This window comes from Nesoenas mayeri, assembly GCF_963082525.1.
Source record: "Nesoenas mayeri genome assembly, chromosome: 8".
NCBI lineage: Eukaryota > Metazoa > Chordata > Aves > Columbiformes > Columbidae > Nesoenas > Nesoenas mayeri.
In genome coordinates, this window is record NC_137554.1 from 20,149,401 (window position 1) to 20,171,310 (window position 21,910).

General features: G+C 40.2%; 1 protein-coding gene across 4 annotated transcripts in view; it reads right to left on the reverse strand.

Moving 5' to 3' along the window:
- DNM3 (dynamin 3) overlaps positions 1 to 21,910 on the reverse strand; it is a gene marked incomplete at both ends in the record, with an annotated part of 178,225 nt that overhangs the window by 23,927 nt on the left and 132,388 nt on the right. For all 4 annotated transcript variants that reach the window (XM_080348899.1, XM_080348898.1, XM_080348897.1 and 1 more), the window contains one exon: positions 457 to 621. In XM_080348899.1, the coding sequence (XP_080205025.1) occupies positions 457 to 621 (165 nt within the window). The remainder of the gene's footprint in view (positions 1 to 456; positions 622 to 21,910) is intronic.

The window sequence follows — 21,910 nt, forward strand, 5'->3', positions numbered from 1 at the left end:
AAGAAATTCAAATAAAATAAGAGCTGCTTCAAGAAACCATGACAAAGGGCTACAGACTGAAAATCAAGGAAGCACAGCTCTACTCTGCTGCTCTCACAGGCTGCCTAGATGGAGCTTCCAACTCCCTTTTTCTGTTATACCAAAAGCAAGACAGAAAAAATTACAAAATATCCTTGATTTACCTTTAAATGATAACTTGTGCTTTGATTAAGATGTAAATTCATTTAGCATTTGGAGTGAACACTCAAGGCAGTATGCCAGCCTTTCAGAAGGCTGCGGACCTTAATACTACTACAAAAGATTGGAATATTTTGTCTAAGAGCATCACATTTACAGGAATGTGTTCTTCTCTTTAGTATATGCTGTTGTTGCTGCTATATTCAAGAGGTGTGTTTGTAGGAGCATAAGAGATTTTACAGATGTATTAAAATAATTTAAAACCTGGTTGTTACTTACATTATTGATCATAAGATGCATGATTGTTTTTGGTATCAAGTCTCGGATACATTTGTTGATAATAGACATGTAGGAGTCCACAAGATTTCGAATTGTCTCCACCTGTCTCTCCAGCTGGGGGTCCATTGAAAAATTGTCTGCTTGGCCATTCTCATCATTTTCAGTCTACATGGAAGAAAAAAAAAAAAGTCTTTCAGACTGCAGTAAATTGGAAAGATATTGGTGAAAAAACCTGGACTTACACTGAAGTAATCCAGCAACGTAACTCATACAAAGAACGTCTGGTGGATAAAATATGAAGTGCTGGGCTGTTTAACATTAGTTTTATTTATTAGATTTAATGTCATGAAATCTGGACTTTTAGAGGTTAATGCAATATGAGATGCAAGGCCTTTTTCACAAAGTACATTATATATTTCCACACAAAATTGTGATTTTGTATTAAAGCAAGTTTTTAGACAAAGACGTGTGATGGTAAATGAAAACCCAAGAAATTATCTCAGATGACTTACTGCAATACTTATTATCAAATCTTTTACCATTCAGATTCAGCCAGATTGACGCATGCAAGACAGCAGCACCATAGGTCTGGATTTTGAAATTTACCCTCCTATGGGTAAAAAACCTCCCTGTTATTTAAGACTGACTCAGTTGTGACGAATTCCACACTTCAGCCTAAGACTTGTTAGATGTGAATAGCACCTATATAAACAAAGGATTTATGAAGGATAACAGCAAAAGCATCATTGGTTCCAGTGCTCACGGCTCAGCATAACAGACTGGATTATGTATTAGAGGTCTCTCTTTCATTAGACAGAAAAAAAACCTTCTTTGTATGTAAACAGCTGACCTAATTAAAGAAAATACCAGGAACTTAAACTGAAAGCTAAAAGGTATGCACTTTGCTTTGGTCTGGTCTGCATAAATATAAGGAAATCTAAAAAAAAAAAAAAAAAAGGCATCTTTTTGGTAAAAATCAGACTGCTTTCTGAAGCTCAAAGATGCCAAAAGAATGGAATTTCAACCTGGAAAGTACAAAGAACTACATCCTTTCCCCAAACTCTGACATACAATACTCCCTGAAAATGACCACCAAAGCCCTATTAGCAAGAACTATAAAATCTAAACCTGTTCTGTTGGTACCTAAGAGGCATAACATGGAGAAACAAAAATCACCTGCAAAAACTGAATAACTCAATAACGAGAACTAGTTATATACCAGCCAGACCCCTGTCAGCACAACTCCATTTCCAAAATAGCATTTAGCTAAAATTTACACACCACTAGTGCTTTACAGATTCCCTGAGCAGTTGCAATTGGTAGCTTACCCATCAGCAAAAGACCATTAGAGCTAGATATGCAAACGTGACACCAAAGGGCTTCTTCCTGCATGCAACACATCCTTGCTGGGCCACAAAGAGATTCCCAGTTTCATCTCCTAACACAGGGTCTGCTTCTGCTCATGCAGCATTAGCAGGTAGACCACTTCGTATTCACTCCTTGTAAACTATGGCTTGATCAGTCAAGTCTAAATGAAATAGAACTGGCTGTGATTTGTTAAATTATAGTTTTGTTAAGAAATATGATCCAATGCACCATTTAGAAACAAAACTGTTTGTACAAGAAGTTTCAAAAGTTCAAATTGTTTTTAAATACAGATGAATTACTGGAAAACTAGCTGATCTGTGGACTTTAAAATAATTAGCAGTGATTCCTAAAAATGTTGGAACTGGGGAGGACACTGAAAGAGCTCCTGATGAAAATAGTAGACACACCCATAGACACACTACCCTATAAACCTTAATCATTTTGCTAATAAACTGCACATGCCAACAAGTCACAGCATGCCAATGAAGTATTTTCCTCAGTCTCCATGTCTGAAAAGAAACTAACAGTAATTTTCCATGTGAAATACCAAATAAATGGAAAAATCATACATCTATCATATATCCACAGATTTTAGCCAAGTAACTGCAGACCGAAAATGCTCAGTTCTCCTGCATTTGACTTCTATTCTCTTTCTTTTCTTCTTCACTATCTATATAAAGTACAGTTTGTCCATGTATTTTTTTCCTGCACTGTTTAAATTACAGATTGCAATAAGATTCTTAGCTGGCTAAGCAGCAAAGTGACAGATGTTTATCATTATCCTCATCAAGAGAATGTAAAGTAAAAATAGTAATTTGTGTCTGAATGTAAGGCAAAGACTGTCTGCAAACATTTAACCTTTTATATACAGGTTCATAGGTGATATTTGCAGAAAGTGGATAATACTTCAGGAGCCCGTCTCCTGTTTGAAATTGTAGTAGAGCTGAATTTATACTGTTGATTTATTTTCTCTAAAATTAAAAAAAAAAAAAAAATCAATCTTTCATGTGTTTACAGTAATTTATTACGAAAGCTTCTGGCCATAGTATTCTTAATAATTTGATGTCTCAACTGAAGGCTTTTCATGCCAGAAACAATCTTGTTTGCATCACATCATGCACATGGAAATCTGTTTCTAACACATGTCTACACCATACACTACGTCTACAAGTGTTATCGGGCTTTCTTTTGTAAGCCACCTCTGCGTTGTTCCAACAGCAGCATCTGGCAAATCTGAGCATCACAACAAGACAGAAGTGATGTAGCTGCCCTGTGCCATCTCCACGTCATCCTTTCAAAACAGCTGGTTTGCTCACTGAGCACCCCCGTGACTCTTCCTCCAGTACAAGCCAGCCCTCAGCCCAAGTCCCTGCCACCCTGCATTCTAGAAAGGCTTTTTTTGCAAGTCTGTTGCAGTGAATAAACCCAAACCAGAACATGTAAGAAAACCCTTACATCTCTCTGGCCACTCTTGAACAGCAAACGTTCATGCTGAACAGAAAAGGAGAATAAAGCAGCTGGAAACAGGTTTCTGTGCTTTCTTTCCCAGTAGCCAACGCAGCCCCGGTCCCTTTCAGTGCTCATCATCCTCGAGCCAGAATTTGCTACTTCCAATAGCAAGTGTTAAGCAACAGCATATGAATCTGGGCGAAGTTTTCATTCTGTTGACTCTTGCTTAATACTGCTATTAATTAATGAATATTATTACTTCAAATTAACACAACTACAATTACTTCAGGAACTTTTGTGAGCCTCCAACAAAGAAACTACACTAAAAACCAAGTAAAGAAAATTAGATTCATCTTGGAAAATTCAAAATCAGAATATCTGATGAAAATACACCGAAGAGCTACAAAGAAGCAACAGGTGAATAAAAACACGGATGAAGAGAAGGTAACATGGAAGCCAGGAGAGTCCTTCGGTTCATACAGACATACACATTGCCACAAAGATCTTTCCTTTCTACTTTAGAAGAATTAAAATAATATCTATGCCTTGTGCTCTGCAGCAGGTCCCACCTGTCTTTCATAAGCTCCTTTAATCTCCTTACATGGAAAGGTGCTGGTGAACCACAGAATATGTATCATTGCTACTCTTCTGCTTTTCTGCATTTAGATCCCTACTGTACTAAGAATGCATTAAGGATTAACTAAAGTGTCATACAAGAGAAGACTAAAAAACTACATGTGAAATCCGAACCACTTAAGTTTGTGGGAATTTTACTGCTGGCTTCAGTAGGAATAGGATTTCATCCTACACATGCACTTCCACCAGAAATGTTATCGGCCTTCTGAAGACTGTAAACTCGCTGCTGGAAGGGGAATGATTTAGTGTGGTACAAAGGGATGTAGCCATGAGGAATTGTGTGCAATTAAAAAAAAAAAAAAAAGTACCTCAGAAGATCAGGATAATTTTCCTGATTGTGGGAATTACAAGCATGTTGAAGAATGTCCCAAGAAAAAAATCAGGAAAAGTGATTCCTTTTGAATTCACAGCAAAAGTGGTAACATACTGAGAACAGTCCTGAGCTGGCCACACAGAGAGTGCAATACTTCTAATTTCCATGATTTCATTACATTCAGGGCAGCTGCCAGCATATTTAAGAATGTCTTGTATAACATTCCTGATGTCAGTTCCAAGAAGGAGCATTTGTCTAGCATTTTCATTAGACCAGTGTATCAACCCATTTTCTGTAATCAAAAAGGCATTCTATTAAAAATGACTGAGAGGAAACAAACTGGAAGGTGACTGTTGAAAGGGTAAAAGTCCAAGCAGCAGCAAAGCAATGCTCTGTATGCTAAGAAATAAGCCCAAGGCTGCAGTGAGAAACCAACCATTTAAAAGTTGCTTTTATATCTTTCATTTACAGATGCAAGTTCATAACAACAACCTCCACCTGAAAATGAATTATTATTTTTTTTATTCATGTCCAAGTGAGGTTTTTTCTTTAATGTACCAACACTCAGCACATCGCAGTTGTCCTAACCCCCCCTGTTTTTTCCTAAATCTTTACAACTGATTCTTGATATTCTCTCTTCATTGCAGTTTGATGCTGTACATATAATTTAGCTAACACACTCTCAACTGTACATAGTGTGTCTTTGCGTGTCTTCAGAGCACTGCTGAAACCACATGATGGCTTCACACAGCGAGGTTTTCTTACTGGAAGGAACCACAAGTAAATGACAACACATTACTTTTGTGTATTTACAACAAAGCAAGCAGCAGAAAAAGAACATTTCCCGGGTAGCTTGGAAGCTGTCCTTTTCCCTCACAGAGGGTGACTTTGCCACTCTCTTCCATGCTTTCAGCATCTCCTGACTTTGTACTGCCGTCGCCTTTGCTGAGCCACCCACAAGCTGCCCTTTCAGCTACTCTGCTTTTGTTAGCAGCCTCCAACTGCTCTGCGCAGAGGTTCTGATCCGGCTTTCCCTGCACACACAACCTCTCTCACTTCATACCCATGCAGAAGAAAGATATAACCTAGCTCAACTCGATTCAGAAGTATTTAACTCTCTGGATTAGTTTAAACAATTGTCTACTTAGATTCTTCTTTGTGGTTACAGACATTGTATAGTACAGACCATGAGCTAAAACATTCTGCTGAATCCCCAGGCCACTCCCCAGATATTTACAGAGCTCTAATGATCCCAAACGTTCAAAACCTGTGTTAGGTTCTCTTCCTGCCTTCCTCAATCAAGAAGCTGATTTGGAACTACAAGTCAGAAAGCAATGATACACTACCAGAACTTCAACACATTTGGAGTTACTTTTGTTTTATAGTTCACAACAGGCTGACAACTAATCATGTCAAATCAACCCAATCTCCTTTTAGAGCAGGGATTCAGATCTTATGAGTAAGGTATTAACGTTCATTGCCACAGAGTCCAGACTTCAGTAAAGCTTTTTGACACAATATCAAGTGACGTTTTCATGAATGGAAGCGTGCTCTCCCCACAGTTACTGGTTGATGCTCATTTCCAGAGAAAAGCTGTCAATGGCTCACTGTCAAACTGGAAACCTCTACCAAGGGGACTCTCATCCGAGCTGTATTTTTAATGTGCATATTAATGCCTTAATGCTCAGGATAGTGGATTAGAGCCTGTGCCTATTACATTTACAGATAAGAAGAATCTGGAAGGGGACATGATTACGTTAGATGACAGAACTAGAATTCACAATGAACTGGAGAAACAGCTTAAAAATCTAGATTAAATTAATTGTGAACAGGAAATGTTTGACTTGGGCAGGAATAAATCCATTATAAACATGCAGCATGAGAACAGCCACTTAAGGAGCAGTTCAGCAGAAAAGGAACTGTGTCCACAGTGCAATATAAACAGAGTATTAGTCAACAATCTCTTGCTATTATGAAATCAGTACAAGGATTGTGCATCCAGTTCTGGTTATCACACTAACAGAAATTCGTGGCACATTTGGAGAGTGTTCAGAGGAAACCACTGAAAATGACGTCCAGGGCTCTGTAAAATATTACCTGAAAGGAAAAGCTAAGATCAATTTGGGCTGATGAGTTCAAAAGAAACCACCTGTGAAAGGGGAGAAATGAGTGTCTGTAGATAGGAAAGGATGTCAAACAAATATTTGGAAAGTGTTATATGGTAAGAACAGTGAAGCACAGAAATAGATGGACTAGGAGAGTTGCAGAATCTCCTCCAAAGATTTCTAATAATACAAAAAAAAGAATATATCTTCTACTTCTGGTTCTATGCAAAAATCAAGTAAAAAATAAAACATTGCCATGAATAGCCATCTCCCCTCAAAAAAAATCTGTGCTCCAATTTCACCATTTGCTGCCATGTACATCTCTCACACAAAGGACTTTTACATAACCCTCCCTGTGCTGCAAGTTTTGATTCGGAGCCAACAGCTGCTTCATGCCTTTCAGAACAGACTGCTGGACAAGCAAAAGCAGAAAGAGGCTGGCATAAGGAAAACAGCACCTTTGTTTATAAAACAAATACTACTTTGGAATTTGCAAACTTTTCAGTCAAAGAATTTCCTTGTCATAACAACACATGAAGTGCCCCGTATTTATAGGAGCACATTAGAAAAAAATAATCTAGGATGTGAGACACTATTGGTGCACTATTTGCATTATTTCAGTGTAGAAAGAGGTCAGTAGACCTTGGGAAGTCTCAAACAGTGGTGAGTTACCCAGGAATTCAAGTCATGATGATGAAGATTCGAAGTATCATGATTAGCCCAGAGGATGTTCAGGTTAAAATTTATTGTGTATTTGTTACCAAGTGCATGAAGCACATTTCCAGAGACAACAGCCCGATCCAGCATTGGACATTCATTGTAAAGGGAATAGGATCACTTGCTGCAAAAGGAGGTAATCAGTGGGTGGAGGCATCAACTGGACACTTGAGGATTAAACGATTAAAGCTACTGGCTGCAGTACGCAGTTTCTCTAAGAAGGAAGACAAATAGAGGTCTTGCAGCTTATAGCAAAGATAATGAAAATAGAGAGCAGGAGAATTAGTCATCCATGATGGTGATCAGAGGAGTATTAAGAGTCATCATAAAGACTGAAATAACACCTTGCCGTTCACCTATTGTTTACCTCCTTATCAAAACTATTTGTAAAAGACCATTCTCTGAAATGCTGGCAGAACTGATCACTACGGAGGACTTTTATTTAGGAGTTACCATACAAGAGAGGGCCACTAAGAAAATTTTCCTTATTCCAGCAACAGTGCACCAGCCTTGGCCGAAGGACTCCTTTAGGGACAAGGAACTGTCTCATTTTAGGGGACTAAAATGGGGCTGGTAAGTGTTCAGTGCATAGAGAGTGGCTTGGTGAAGACCAGTCTTGGAAAACACATCACCCAAGATTACACCTTTAAACCACAGCTTACGACTTCATGTGTCTACACATAAAATAGAGTTGCATGTTTTTCACAAAATGTGACACCCAGAATAAAGAATAATAATTACAACTGTTTTTCTAGATGCTGTACTAAGCTCCTGTCCCATGATCCCTCTTCACTTCCTCCAGCTCAGATGGTAACTTTTCAATACTCACCAGCCTGATTTAAAGAAGTTTGAAGAGGGAGGAGAAGGGCAGCGTGAATCTCTGTGTAAGGGCTGGGAGGGAAGGACTGGGAGGGGGCCTTGTACTGGGGGAGCTCTGTACTGCGTTCAGTGCAGGGGCTCTGTAAATTACAGCCTTGTCTTTTATTTTAGTTGATCTGATGCAATGTGTCACCTATAACTGCACTCTTTTCCATAATTAATGATGTCAAGGAAAATACTCTGAAATTCTCCTCTGATAAGCACCTAGACAAACTTGATGTTTCCTCTCTGAGACGCAGAAGAGGACGTTAAACTGTTTTCACCCCCACATCCCTCGAGCCATGAGAAGTACCAGATCCGTCTCTGCTGGGCCAGACTAAGCCCTGGTTCACCACAAACTCAGTGCAGTACCGACAAATGATCTCCATAGTAAATGATGCAAATAAGAAATGTCAGCATGTTCCAAAATTCCTCACTTAATCTTATTGCCAGTTGTATAGTCTGGATAATCAGTAAATAAATCCCTCTAACTTTGCTCAAATCCTTCGGGGCTGAATACACAGAAAACAGTTTCTAATTCATTCTCATTAACCTTCCCAGCTCTAAACAAAGCAATTTCCTACTTTTCTTAGTGTCTGATTTTTCCACTGGCCCCTACAACACCTGATTTAGCAGCAATGATTTCTCACTTGTGATTTCTGTTTTGAACTGGCATTGTTCTTTCTCCTCACACATATGCTTGCTGGAATAGCACGAATCAGCAAGATTTAAAGCCTCCCATTCTCAAGTTTGAAGCCCCTAAAGGGAAATTGCAGTTGTGATGCCAAGGAACACAGTCGTTCGTTATTTGACTTTTCCTCAGCCAGGCTGACAGCAGAGGGGGAGGGAGGGAGGAAGGAAAGAGGAAGGGAGACGAAGATGGCATTTTAATAGCACCCACACTGATTTCACACAGTCAGATGCCTGTGCTCCAGAGCAGCACCATTTCCTTTCCCCTCTGCCTCGCATTTAGTCAATACTGTTAAGCCAGGCTCTACAGGAAAGATTCTCAATCTTTTTCTCCCAACAAGGACCACATCTCAGTACAGAAATCTGTCTTGTGGACACCCCCCTCACAGGCTAGCTGGCTAGCCCACCATTTACCCCTGTTTTTGACAGACCATTACCAAACTCAAGCCTTGCACAGACCACCCCACCCGCATCCCAGATGTGACTAAATGAGCCAACATTCCTGCCACGACAAGATGGATTATCCCTCCTTCTCCTGCCCCAATTCTCATAGTCTCTGCAGCACCCCAGTAACTGCTTATCTGAAAAGAAATTAATAACAGGAATGTGTTTAATCTAATTTAGCAAGCGGACACACAAGAACCACCAGCATCTTATGTAGATAAATCTACCTTTCCCAGATGTTAGTCATATGCCAAACATATCTTGGCCAGAGTTCTCATCAAAACATTTCATTTGATAATTCAAGTCCTAAGATTCAAAGCTCTTATACACATTAATGCATTTTTCATAAGCCCTCTGTCAAGCAGAGTGACAGTGGTCTACAAATTCTGGCAGGAGCTCTTACCCCCATAGAGCATCACCAAACATCACCATCCATATTCCCCATTTCAGAACTTTTTTTAACTTCGCAAGTAAAAATGTGACCTTTAACATTCCTGTGGCAGAAAAGCCTCAAAACAGATCAGAAGAGGAATTTGAAAGCTTTACTGAAGTGTAACAAATATTCCTAAATAAAAGAAAATCACCCATCCAAGAGCATTTTGGATTCATGCCACAAGAATAGAAATTGAAAATTATTGGGTAAAATTATCTTTGGGGGAAGAAATGAGGTGTAACTATGCTGCACATAATCCTGGACCAAACAGAATTAGATACTGCTTCACAACATGGCTTCCATTTTGCATAATATGCCAAAATCCTTCTAAGTATTCTACAAAACCAGTAGAAAATAAAATATTTCTTTTGCCTCCCTAAAATAAAAGCAAATTGTATTTAAAAGACAGTGCGATTCTGTTAAGTTAATAAGCAACAAACATAAACACTTCATGTTATAAGACCACATGCTTGTTGGGACAAACCAAAATGAAACTAGAAAGTTTAAACCTTAAATCACTCTGATCTCCTCTCTGTGGGGAAGTTAAATTAGCACTCTACCCCCAGCAGACACAACAACCGAGTTTGTATTTGCAGTTGAGATAACCTGGCTTTATTGTTGCTACAAACAACTGTAACCTTGCGCTTTTCTGTTGGATATTTTTGCAAATTAACTTTGAAAATTATCTATGGCATTTTCAGTTCAAAGGTTTGATTCCCCAAACACTTCTGTTACTGGTCAGCAGCAAAAGGTAAAGTCAAGACATCTGACAGCTCTCAGCTCTTGCACAGCGATGTACAGCCCAGGAACCCTGTCCTTGGGGCAGCACAATGAAAATGCAGACTTCTTTCAGACAGGGATCAGTAACTCACACGCACACACAGTCCCAAGGATTAGAACTTTTTTTGTGAAGCAGAGAGAAGAGTGACACAGTGCAATAGGGATAGCCCCTCTCTTTTTAGAGAGTTTATGCCTGCTGAGCAAAGCAGGTAGTAAGAGCAGTGGTTTAACGCATCATCCCAATGACTGAATGTCTCACAGCACAGTTACAGGTACAAAAGTTTCACTCTTCTTCCCCCACGGTTCTATTTTAAAATGTTTTCTGTAATAAAATTACTGTGAGACAGCTAAATGCAAGGGCGGGCATAGAATTTGAACCCATGGCCTTCTGGCTTAGAGGTGAGACTATCCCTAACTGAGCCAAAGTGACACATACATAATATGCTTTCAAGGTTTTTAGAGAGCTCTGTCATGATTTAAAAACACTAAGTCTTTGTGGTACAAACCACAGCACAGGAAAGAACTGGGGCTCCCTTTTTACTGCTAATTTTAGCAGATGAATTGTTTATAATCTCCTGCAAAATACATAAAGCCTTATTCTGCCTTAAGCTAAGGGAGAATAGCCTTTCAAAACTGATTCTTAATTATAGTGTTCCCCTGCTAGATGAGATGGAGTTAGGTTCCAAAATTGTGTCAGAGTATATGAAGTGATAAAATGAGGATGGGTGAGCTATTTTTAAACACGCTCAGAGACGCTGAGGTCAAAATCCCTGAATTTATAGCCTTACGGTCATATTAAGACTCATGGGTTATTACAACCTCCATGGTGAGATTCAAATACCATTTCATTTGAGACACCCTCTGGCTTCAGAGCACGCGTTCCCTACCAGTCTGTCTGCCAAACTGGGCCCCCCCAGGGAGCCACCTTTAAGCACAGGTTATAGCCCTACTGTACAGGCATTTGGGAGACAAAGAGGATGAGATGCTTCCACTGAAGCAGCCTGTTCCCTCCTCCTCTCTTTCCCCAAGACATTTAGCAAGGGAGGGACTTGCCTTTCCAGATGGGCAGGAAGTGAGCTGGTTACAGAGATAGTTTGAAGAATCTTAAGACAAATATACATAATTGCCCCTTACTCTACCCAGTCTGGAAAGCTAAACCAGGCTCAGGCCCTGGCAATATTCCCTCTCTGCAGTCTCGTTTCCCATTTGAAGACGGCAGCTGTGCACCTGCTGGCACTGCCCAGGGACATCACTGCTGGGGAGCAGGATGGAGAATTGCTGCTGCTGCCCAGGAACCTTCAGCCTGTTTATGCAGACATGAGCCTACCTTCTTCTACACAGTTTCTTCCCCACTGCAGAGAGAGGGGCTTTACAATGACTCCTAAAACATGTTTTAGAAATATTTTTTAGAAAATCCAGATTTGTAACAAAATCATTGTTCTGCTCATGGAAATAAACTATATCCAGGCATCACCTGGGAAAGAGCAGGCACAGTCTTCCCAGCCCTGCCAAGTAATGCTCCTCATCTCAGTTTTGATTCATGGCAGCATTTGGCTGTATAACAGCTGCCCTCCATACACACACTGGTTTCTTCCCAGTAATTATATACATACACCTTTTTTTTTTTTTTTCTTGAAAAAGGAAGAAAACTACCAAGTGAGGAGTAATGAACTGGAGAGACTTTCCCTGCCTTACAAATCAAAATGGAAATATCTCTGAGGCTCTTCTCCCTATAATTCTTTAAGCTTCTGTTCCTCTGGAGGCCAGATCAGTGGCAGCAAAGGCTTTGAGGCCACTGAAAAATGATTTGCATCACTTATATTGTTCAATTTGTAGCTGAGGTAAGGCTTTACGGGAAGCCACAGCACAGAGATGAGCAAAAGAAAGCTATTGCTTTGGAAAAGATCAGGCAGTGGTTAGAAACATCAGTGCAAGACAAAAGGCTCTAAAGCCATTTTCAGGTGAGTGGATTTATTTGTCCATTTTCTTCAATTGCATTTATCTAAGCATGACCTAAACTTGTCATATTTTTTTCATTTGGAATTCCATGCAGTGGCATGTAACATAGAATACTCGTGAATTGTAGATGGCCAAAATAAAAGTAAAAACATTCATTAAAACATAACTCAAACCTTTTATTGATTGCTTATAGATTTATAAGGCAATAAAACCACATAACATACACAAAACAAAAGCCTTGTAAGAAAAGGTTTAGTACAAAAAAGGCCTAGTTGAGCAGTTAAAAATTAAAAAAAACTCACTGTTCTTTGTTCTGTTAGTAATTAACATACACTCATGTTTTGATCACAAGGCTTTACTGGAATGGGTTCTGTATTGTACATATCAGAAGACTACAATGCACTTACTAGCATTAGAGCATCTCCCACCTGGAGCAATACTAAATATATCTATGTTCCTTACCTAGGCATTTTGCAAGTGTTTCATGTTTTTGTAAATCTATTGTATCAGATCACCCTATAAGCATTAAAGACTCATTCTTTCAAAACTTCTCCATCTTGGGTCTGAAAATCTTTACCTTTACAAGAGCAATATGGTGAGGTCAAGAGATGTCATTCTTATGTGGCTACAGACACCCATGACTTACTTGAGAACTGTTCCTTTCAGGAGTTGGGCTTTATCCATCTCCAGCTGCAGTCACTAGGCATCTTCCTCCCAATATCCACCAGCATTTACTCAGACTACAACAACCGCTTCTTACATTTCAGGGGCAGCAAAGCCAGTTTTAAAGCTTTTCCTACAGGTGCCCTTCATGAGTTTGTTTTCCAGGCACAAAGAATTCCTGAACTCTGCTCTGCACCACAAATCATCCTTCTCCTACATCCTTTACTCCTCCATCCCACTCTGCTCCCAGCAAAGCCCCTGACAAAATTCCCACTGAGTTTAATAGTCCTGTCCTATTCCCTCCAATCCCTAGCCAAGCTTTATTTCTTATCTCCAAGTATAAACAGAAATAAGCAGGTAAAAAAAGTTTTGTTTAATGCAGCACTAAGGCTGTGGAATTTACTCCCATGTGAGAATAGCACAATAAAGTCATTTGTTTAAAAGTAAATTGAAAACATTCCAGTCCTCTCAGGCTTATGACTATTAACTTTAGTTTCTGCACAGCACTGTAGAACGTCTGGCATCAAAGACACTTTGTACGTTGCTCTGAACTTGTATTGGAGACTGTTAGTGGACCATTAATCACAGCAAACAAAGATCCCATGCAAACGCAAAAAGGACTGATTTTTCACATGTTCAACATGGACTGGAAAAGGTTAACAACAGAGTTGTCTGGATACTACACATTTTGAGACACAAAGTGTTGACAAGGCATCTGAGATGGTGCGGATTTTTCAATTGATAATTACATATTTCACATTAAACAATTTTCATTTCTGCCTAATACTCTTTAGAATTAGACAGAAACATAACCTCAGTATAAACCAGCACAATTTAAATTTGGATGTGTACAAATAGATGTGTACTTCTTTACACCCACACAGGGATACCATGCATTTATGCAGGGCAGTGGTTATTGGCAAGAAAGTGTACAATGATGTGAACCAAGGTTCACATGAACTGTGAACGACCATGGCTGGAGGAAGCAAAGGCTTATGCAAAACACGCACTAACAGGCCAACTAGCCTGAGGGAACACGATTATGCGGTTGGAAGAGGAATGGGAACTGAACCAATACAAAAGTGAAAAGACCTGAAAAGGAAAACCAGCCAGTGGCCCCACAAGAAGCAAAGGAGACATGGAGGGAAGACCATGGTCTGGAATAATACGCTGTATTTTGGGGTGCAACTTACTGATAACACCAAAGGAGAAGACATTGTGTTACAGGAGCATGAATTATTGCTTTCAGCTCCTCATGGCTGTCACAGGCAGTTTCTTGACATCCAGACCAGAGCAGGGGAAAATCCGAGTCATCAGCCCTGAAGCTTGCTGTTTGACAAGATGATTTCCATTGGGTTCCTCAGAGCAAAGTATTTTGGCTGCCCAGTTTTCACAGACAAGAGTTCCTGTACTTTTGTAGTGACTGTCTCAGGTGAAACTAAACTTACTGTATTACTATCATCCTTTCCTAACCAGGATAGGAGATGTGAAGGGAATCAATGAGGGAATAAACAGCTGCTCTGAAAACAGACACATTGTGCAGAATATCATAAAAGTAACACTGACATACACCCATATCCAGTTAACAGCTCCCAGTAATGCAACGGTTCCTGCTACCATCGGGTGGGTGCAAAATCATAGTATGAAGGTATCAGCATAGTATTTGGGTCTGTGGAACAGCAAGTGCAGTGCCCACACACAACAAAAATGGGAAGAAAAATGACGCAAGTATAGGCTTTTTAGTTGAAATCTGACTGTCTGCAAAGCTTTTGAAAGTGTTTCTAAAGAAAAACTTCAATTAAAATATAACAAAAAAGAAAAACGAAAAAACAAAGAAATATGTCAGAGCGTGCCAGACTCAGTAAGTTCACTGATTTTCTGACTAAGAGCAACTTGACAGATCTTTGGTTCAGCAAAGTGAAACCCTTAGGAGACTGGCAATTAAGTTTATAAAGATGGATGTTAATGAAAGAACGGTACAGTAAAAAAACTGCCTAACAGATAATGATAACAACAGATAATGATAACATGGGAAGAGGAACAAGCAGCCTTGAAGGATTTCACTGAAGTGTCCAATGGATTGGTTTTACTTAAACAAATTAGCATGAACTTGCTAGTTAAATTTGTTTCTGCCCGTAACACAAAATTGTGAGGTACTCTCAACACAATGGGGATTGAACAGTGTCCTGGAAGACACAGATAACTTCAAGGACTGGAAAACCAGAAACAGGATATAATAATAGTTTTATGGTAACAGGCTAATGACAGCTGCTGTGCTGGACCAGGAGCTCATCAGCTAGCAATAACAAAGGAAAAGAAAATTCAAACACCTCTAACTAAGGACCAGATAATTCTGAGACACTGGTATAATGTGACCATGAAAAGACCAAAGGCATCAGTAGTCTCTGTTATGAGCAATGCAAGTCCAGTAGAGGTATCACCCTTTTGTACAGTACTGGTGCAACCTTGTTAGGTTTGCTGATGGAAGAGGAATATGACTTTTGGTGAAATAACATTTTTTTCATTTCCCTTGTCTCCAGGGTTGCTGCACTATTTCCTTAAGAGCCAAATGAAACTGCATGGCCAGAACAAGAGGATTTTAACACAATAGCATTGAAACTGCTTTTCAGCCTCCACAGGCTAGAGCACTGCAGTCTTTGAGAGCCCTAGGCAGTTAAATTGAAATAGCTCCGTAACTTATATAAACCACAAGGTTCTCTTCCTTCCTCCCCAACAAGGCCCTTGTTCATGTTCCAATGCAGGGTCCCCTGCCTCCAAGCTGGAAAGGGCTCAGCATCAGCTCTCCCATTAAGCTGGGGAGTATATCTGGGAGGAAAGAGTGAAGATATTTGGTTAGTGGTCTCTGCACTGATCAACCCAAAGCTGCTCCTGCTGCTTCCTAGGTCTGGGAAAAGAGGAATGTGGCCTTTGAAAAAGACTTTTCTTAAGAAGCCACTGGGCATGGAGGCTGTTGTTCGACGACTTTCTTCAGAGGGGGCTGGAAAAGCACTGCATGGTCCACAGGTCAGTGCAGAGCGATCTAGTGGTGAGACTAGAGTAGAGGTGTGGTGTAAGGAAATAACTCCTGCCTTTCCAAGCGTGATTTTCCCACTCTTGTTTCTGTACTGAAGGATCAGTCCTGGGACTCTTCACCTTCTACCAGCTTGTATGCAGGGAGGAGAGGGGCCTGGTCCTAAAGAGTGAGTGACCTGAACAGCAGGAGGAGCAAACGGAAACTGTCACGGGTTCACTTGTCACCTTCCAGAAGCTTTCATCCAACTTGGCAAGAACGTGTGACCCTTGTGTGGAAAAAGCAGGCAGCTGAAAAGGCAGGTAAACAGCTGACTAAAGATCTTAACGCTCCTGTTATCACATGGGCTGCTGGATACAGCTTCCTTGTAATGAAGAAGGGAAGGAAAAACTTTATCTGAGACCCTAAAAATGAACATTTAAATTGACAGAAGCAAGTTGGGACTGGACCCTCGGTACTAAGCATCACACCTGAGACAATCACCGGTGTCAGCGACTAGTCTCATCTAACAGGTTTGCTTTAGAATTATTGCTTTAGAATTAGGCTGCTTTAGAATTATTGGAGGATCAAATGACACATTTGAAGATCTGCTACTCCAGCTAAATCTCCATCTCCGTCCAGTGAAAACTTTGGGGTGTTTATCAGAAGAGGAATGGCATAAGGGGGTGAAAAGGGAGGTGAACTCTTTCCAATATAATTTATTTTCTTGCTACCTTCCTTTCCTAAGGAAAAAAAAAAAGCATTCAGCTTAAATTACAGGCATGCAGACAAGCTCTCTCAGCCCCAGAAATTCATCCTACATGTTGATTAATAGTCAAACTATTAGAGCTTTAGTGTGAATATGGGCTAGGCTTCAACTGAAGATTGCCTGTAGCTAATGAGGCAGTGGAATGAACATTTTCATTCCAGCTAAACCATTCCTGTTCCTGTAAAAATAAAGAAATCCAAGCTTGGGTTATGAAAAAGACTCAAAGAACTGTGCATACTTACTGGCTTAAAATAATGTCATGTATTTTAACAAATCTGTACACATAGGATATGTTACCTGTGAAGTCAAACATACATATCATTACATACATGTACACACAGAATATAAATAACTAAAGTGAGATCAGGGAGTGGAAGAGAAGTTAGTGACCATAACCTTGAACTTCACACATACAGGCACATTATGGTTACTAGATTTTAAGAGAGTTCCTGTCTCAGGCTAAAAAATTAAAATGTAATAACAAAAACACCACAAGGAAATGCAGCGGGCTGTATAGCATCTGCCTGGCAAGGCTGCCTGACAACGGCAGGACTTGCCTGGAGACCTCCCTGTAGTTCAGCCCCTGGCGCCATCAGTTGGGCTTGAAATCAAAAGCAGTGGAAGGAGGTAATTAAAAGTGACTCTGCACCACTCTGCTGGCAAAAGAAAACTCCACAGCAGCCACCGAAAGAGGGTGGGAAAGGATTCAGGGGTATGTAAGAGAAGGCATGTGTCTCTCCAGCTTCAGTGATTTCCATTATGGAAACACAGCACTTTACAGCTTTTAACCTTTATGCCACTGAAGTCAAATATCAAATTTTTGTTGTAATTTCAGCACATAAAATGCAAACTCCAGTTTCGCTAATGTCAACAGCACATTCTCCCTAAGCCGCAAGTAAGGTGCAGAGCTGAAAAAGCACCACAAGGCAGAAGCTGAAAAGTGGAATTACACACAAATAACGATTGCCACCAGCGCTTGTGCTGGCTCGACCAGCGATTTTCAAGACCATGGAACTCAGAGAGGGCGCGGGGGAAGGCCACAAGGTTCAAACCATCATCCTGTTGGCTGCTGGAACAACTATTAAAAGAAATTAAAAGAAAAGTCAGACCCCAGAAGGAGCAGAAGACACCGTGTTCCAACACTAACCAGCTGAAGGAAAGTTTGTATAAAAACAATCACTTGGTTAGTGACTCACAAGGAAAGAATCCTTAAGCTTTCTTCAGGGAAACCCCAGTAAATAACACGTCTAAAATACATGAAGATGGTGTTGTCTGTTCCGTTACGATACTTTGTCCACATGATAAAACCTTTGGCAGCTGAACAACCTACAGAGCACAGTTCTCTTTGGGAAACCCAAAACCCAGCAAGAACTGCCCTGGCTGCTTACAAAGTCTGCCTCATATTCTAGCTCATGTATGACACGTCTAATGCAAACTGGGAAAACATGTGAGAAAATGCTTTTTGTTACAGCACTGAAGAGGAGTACTCTGTTGACTACAGGCAGTCATACTCTCAAGAGATATAAATGCCTGGATTTCAATACAGTCTGCAGCTTTTATAACTAGATGCTACAGATTCAAATATCCTGCCCTACTGCGCCCAAAGAATCTGAATGAAAAGCTCGCCGCATGCACAGCCTCTCTGGAGTATGTTATCAGACACACAGCAGGCTGTGGAAGAAACAGTACTCTGTCCAGAGGAGGGAGGGATTTAACTTGTAATGTATAACTTCTTTGGCCAGGAGGGATTTTTCCTTTAATTTTAATTTTCTTTCCTTCCTTCCTTCCTTTCTTTTTAGCACAACATTGGAAGCATGTTGTGTGTTTCCAGCAAAGAGGCTTTAAACTCGGTAAAGTTCATAAAAATAAGAGAAACCACAGTGGTTTCCAAACAAATGACCAGATCTGAACACCGTGACGCCTGAACTTGGACTGACTAAAAAACTCTACTGTTGGAGATCCCAGGTAGGAATATTAACAAAAGCATTCTGTGTCAAGCAGAGCTTAACGTTCTGTAGCAAAGCAGCTTAGTTTTTGCAGATGTCCAGGAGGACAGAGTGGAAACTTGGTACCAAGTTCTTAGTAATTTTACTTCTCTAATGAGTTTTCAGTTTGTTACGTGTGGATGTGAACATTCTAATTTGCACTGGAAACCTCCTCTGCCCAAAGTTATTCCTCTTCATACCAAACATAACGTGTTTCAGTTTGTGCTGCTCGCCATATTTTCAGCTGCTGTAGATCTATAGTAGACTTTAGAAGTTTTTCAGGATATAGCCAGAAACTTGTCAAGAAGGAAATTGAAGGTTGGAAGCACTGAAGAGTAATTCCCAAGGGATTGTGGAGTTACCATAGTAAAGCAGTGTTTTTACCAAAACACTCGGCAACAAAAGAGGTAGCATCACTGATATTTGAACTGTAATTTTCCATTGTCAGTTGGGGGTTGAATTTGGAAGGAACGGGTTATTTTTGACAGTCTTTCAGGTATTTGTGATTATCTGTAAACTCTGATAGCTAGCTTAATGGCTCCTCTATATATGATGAAATATATTTCATAAAAAGCTATGAAAGAGCAGCCTAAAGGTCATCAACACTGAAGATGCAAGGGCTTCACACAGAAAAAAAAAAACGAACAAAAAACATCTGCAAGTGAGATATAAGTAACTGCTTTAAAACAGGAGCATCTTTCAGGTCAAGTAAACCATTCCAATACCTGAAAAGGAAGATTCAACTAGGAAGACCATAGGCAGGAATGACTTTGCCTGGAACACAGCAATGCACAAAAGAGGAACAGGTCATACTGAGAAGGGCTATATCCTTTTATTTTCCGTGGAATGGCCACAGTCTTACCGGATAAGTGTATTTAGGTACTTCATTGTAAATTTGAGTATCCTTACTTTACTGTTATGTTGCTAATAGATTATTACCTGGGAACCTGGCACACAAGACAGCTGAGCTCTGCTTCCAAGGACCTGCTGTCTAGGAAGGGAGACTGAAGGGGTCTACAGTCATTAGATCCGGACTTGGAAGGAACAATCACAGATTATTCTAGGCACAGATCCCTAGAGATACATGCAATTCCCCAATGGGATCCCATCAGAAAATATCTAAATTTTGATGGGAAAGTGTTGATACTTGTGTACATTAAAGGCAACCCAACATTCAGCATACCCAAGCAAAAACACAGACACATATTTATTCTGTCTTGGGTATAATCGTCTGAAACAATAATTTTAATTTTCCAAAGTTTTTCTTCTCCTCCTTGGTTAAACCAACAAAAGCATGGAGAGCTTCCTATGTATGCTTACAACTAAGCTACTTCACAAGGATCACTGATTTTAAATTGCTGGAACAACTGACCCAACAAAACCACATGAGCAAATTTCCAAACCTACTTTAAGCTGAGATGCTTCAACCAGGCAAGGAAGGACACTCAAACGAACTAGTGTCAAATTTTAGAGAAGAACTGAAGAGAGTCTGGTAAATAAGCAGAACAGGAGGATTAATCGACACTTGTTCTTAAAAGAAAGGAAGAAAAAAGTCACTGCACACTCCAGAGATGTTGGAGTGAGGTGTTCTTAAAAAATGAAAGATCTCGCCAAACCTGCTCCAAACCACTGGTAATACTGTCTTCCCCCAGGCTTGAAGAGAGAACTCCTGTGGAAGAAGTCATGGTCCTTCTTTACAGCATTGATTAGTAACAAAATAATCCTAAATCCCATAACCTGTGCTAGTCCCATCAGTGACAGGTAGTTTGCCTCAAGACTCTGTTTCCAGAGGTATTCAATGGCTAGTGACAAGCCTTTAACAAAAAACACACACAAGACACTGTTCCCTAATTACACATCAATTCTCTCATGCCATTCTTTGACTGCAAGGAACCATGTTTTTGCTCTAAGTTTGTAAAACAGGATCCTGGTCCACAACTGCAGCTTCTAGACAAATAGTATCTATTCATAATATTAACAACAGCTGCTGGAAAGGCATCATGCTGTGGCTTACAAAAGAAACTGTACAAATAAGATGGAACTAAATAAAAGAAATATGACACAGGGCAGAAATCACAGCCCCAGTCAGACAATGCCAGGACTGGTTCTAGGAAAGGAGAACTTTATTTTAGCATAACTCTAATCAGATTACAGAAAGCATGGGAAAAAAAATACCAAAACCAAACAAACAAGAGTCCCCTAAAAACATACAATACTAAGGACAACACATCCACTCACAATGGGTGAAATTCTAACCCTCTGGAAGTTGATGCCATGGACTTCAGCATGCCCATATTCCAGCCTTTCCAGGACCTCGATTGGTTGCAATTAAGCGATTTCTGAGCATGTACATTCACTCATCAGGTTAATAGAGATTTCCTGTAGAGCAGTATAAAGGAAAGAGCATAGAGAGAGAGTTGATGGTTTCAAGCTATTGAAGACAAGTGAAGGATGAGCTTCCTAAGGCAAGAGTTCTGATTTTCACCATACCAAGGGAAACGCAGATGGTGTTAAGGACTGCAGACAATGCTGTATTTTGTTCTTGCTGTCAGCCTTAGTTTTAACATTCCAGTCAGGAGTGAGCCCTTAACCAGAAGCCATTGCTCTACAAGTAAAGAAGTCCTACTAATGAGGGTAAGAATTCACCTTTGCATAGGGCATTGGTTACTTGTACACACATACAGACATATACACTGGCCCACATACAAATATACCAACTTTGGTTCATGTAAAATCCCATAGCTCTAGACACCAACACATATAAAGCTGCCTGCTGGTGTCATTGTTCATGGAAGTCAGATCATCACCTACACGAAAGTCCTCAGCTTCAGGACAGCAAGGAATTATGCCCATAGAGCTCCTTGGTGCACAGAGCTGGTATGAAAACTTCACATCTCCTGAGTGTTTGCAGAAGGAGAGGTTGGAAGAGAGGTTGAGCTATTTGAGGATGCCTGACTGTACGCAGTTTCAAAAGTGGATAAACAGGCTCACAGCAGAGCTAAGGAAAATCTAGCTCACAGCGCTTCTGAGAATTCACTATCTGAATCAGCCAGATAAACTTTAATAACTATAATTTAGAATTAAGGTAAAGCAGTTGTTTCCAAGTAGTGGTGCTGAGCAACTACAGACTATTTCTATGCTGTGTCTGCAGAACACAGCTAAGGACAACTGGCCTGTGACTGGAAAAGCTTCTCTTCATTACATGGGGATCTTCTGCTTCCACTGGAAAATATCTAGGTCTGCAAACCAAGCAGAGCTTTAAACCCAGCTATGAC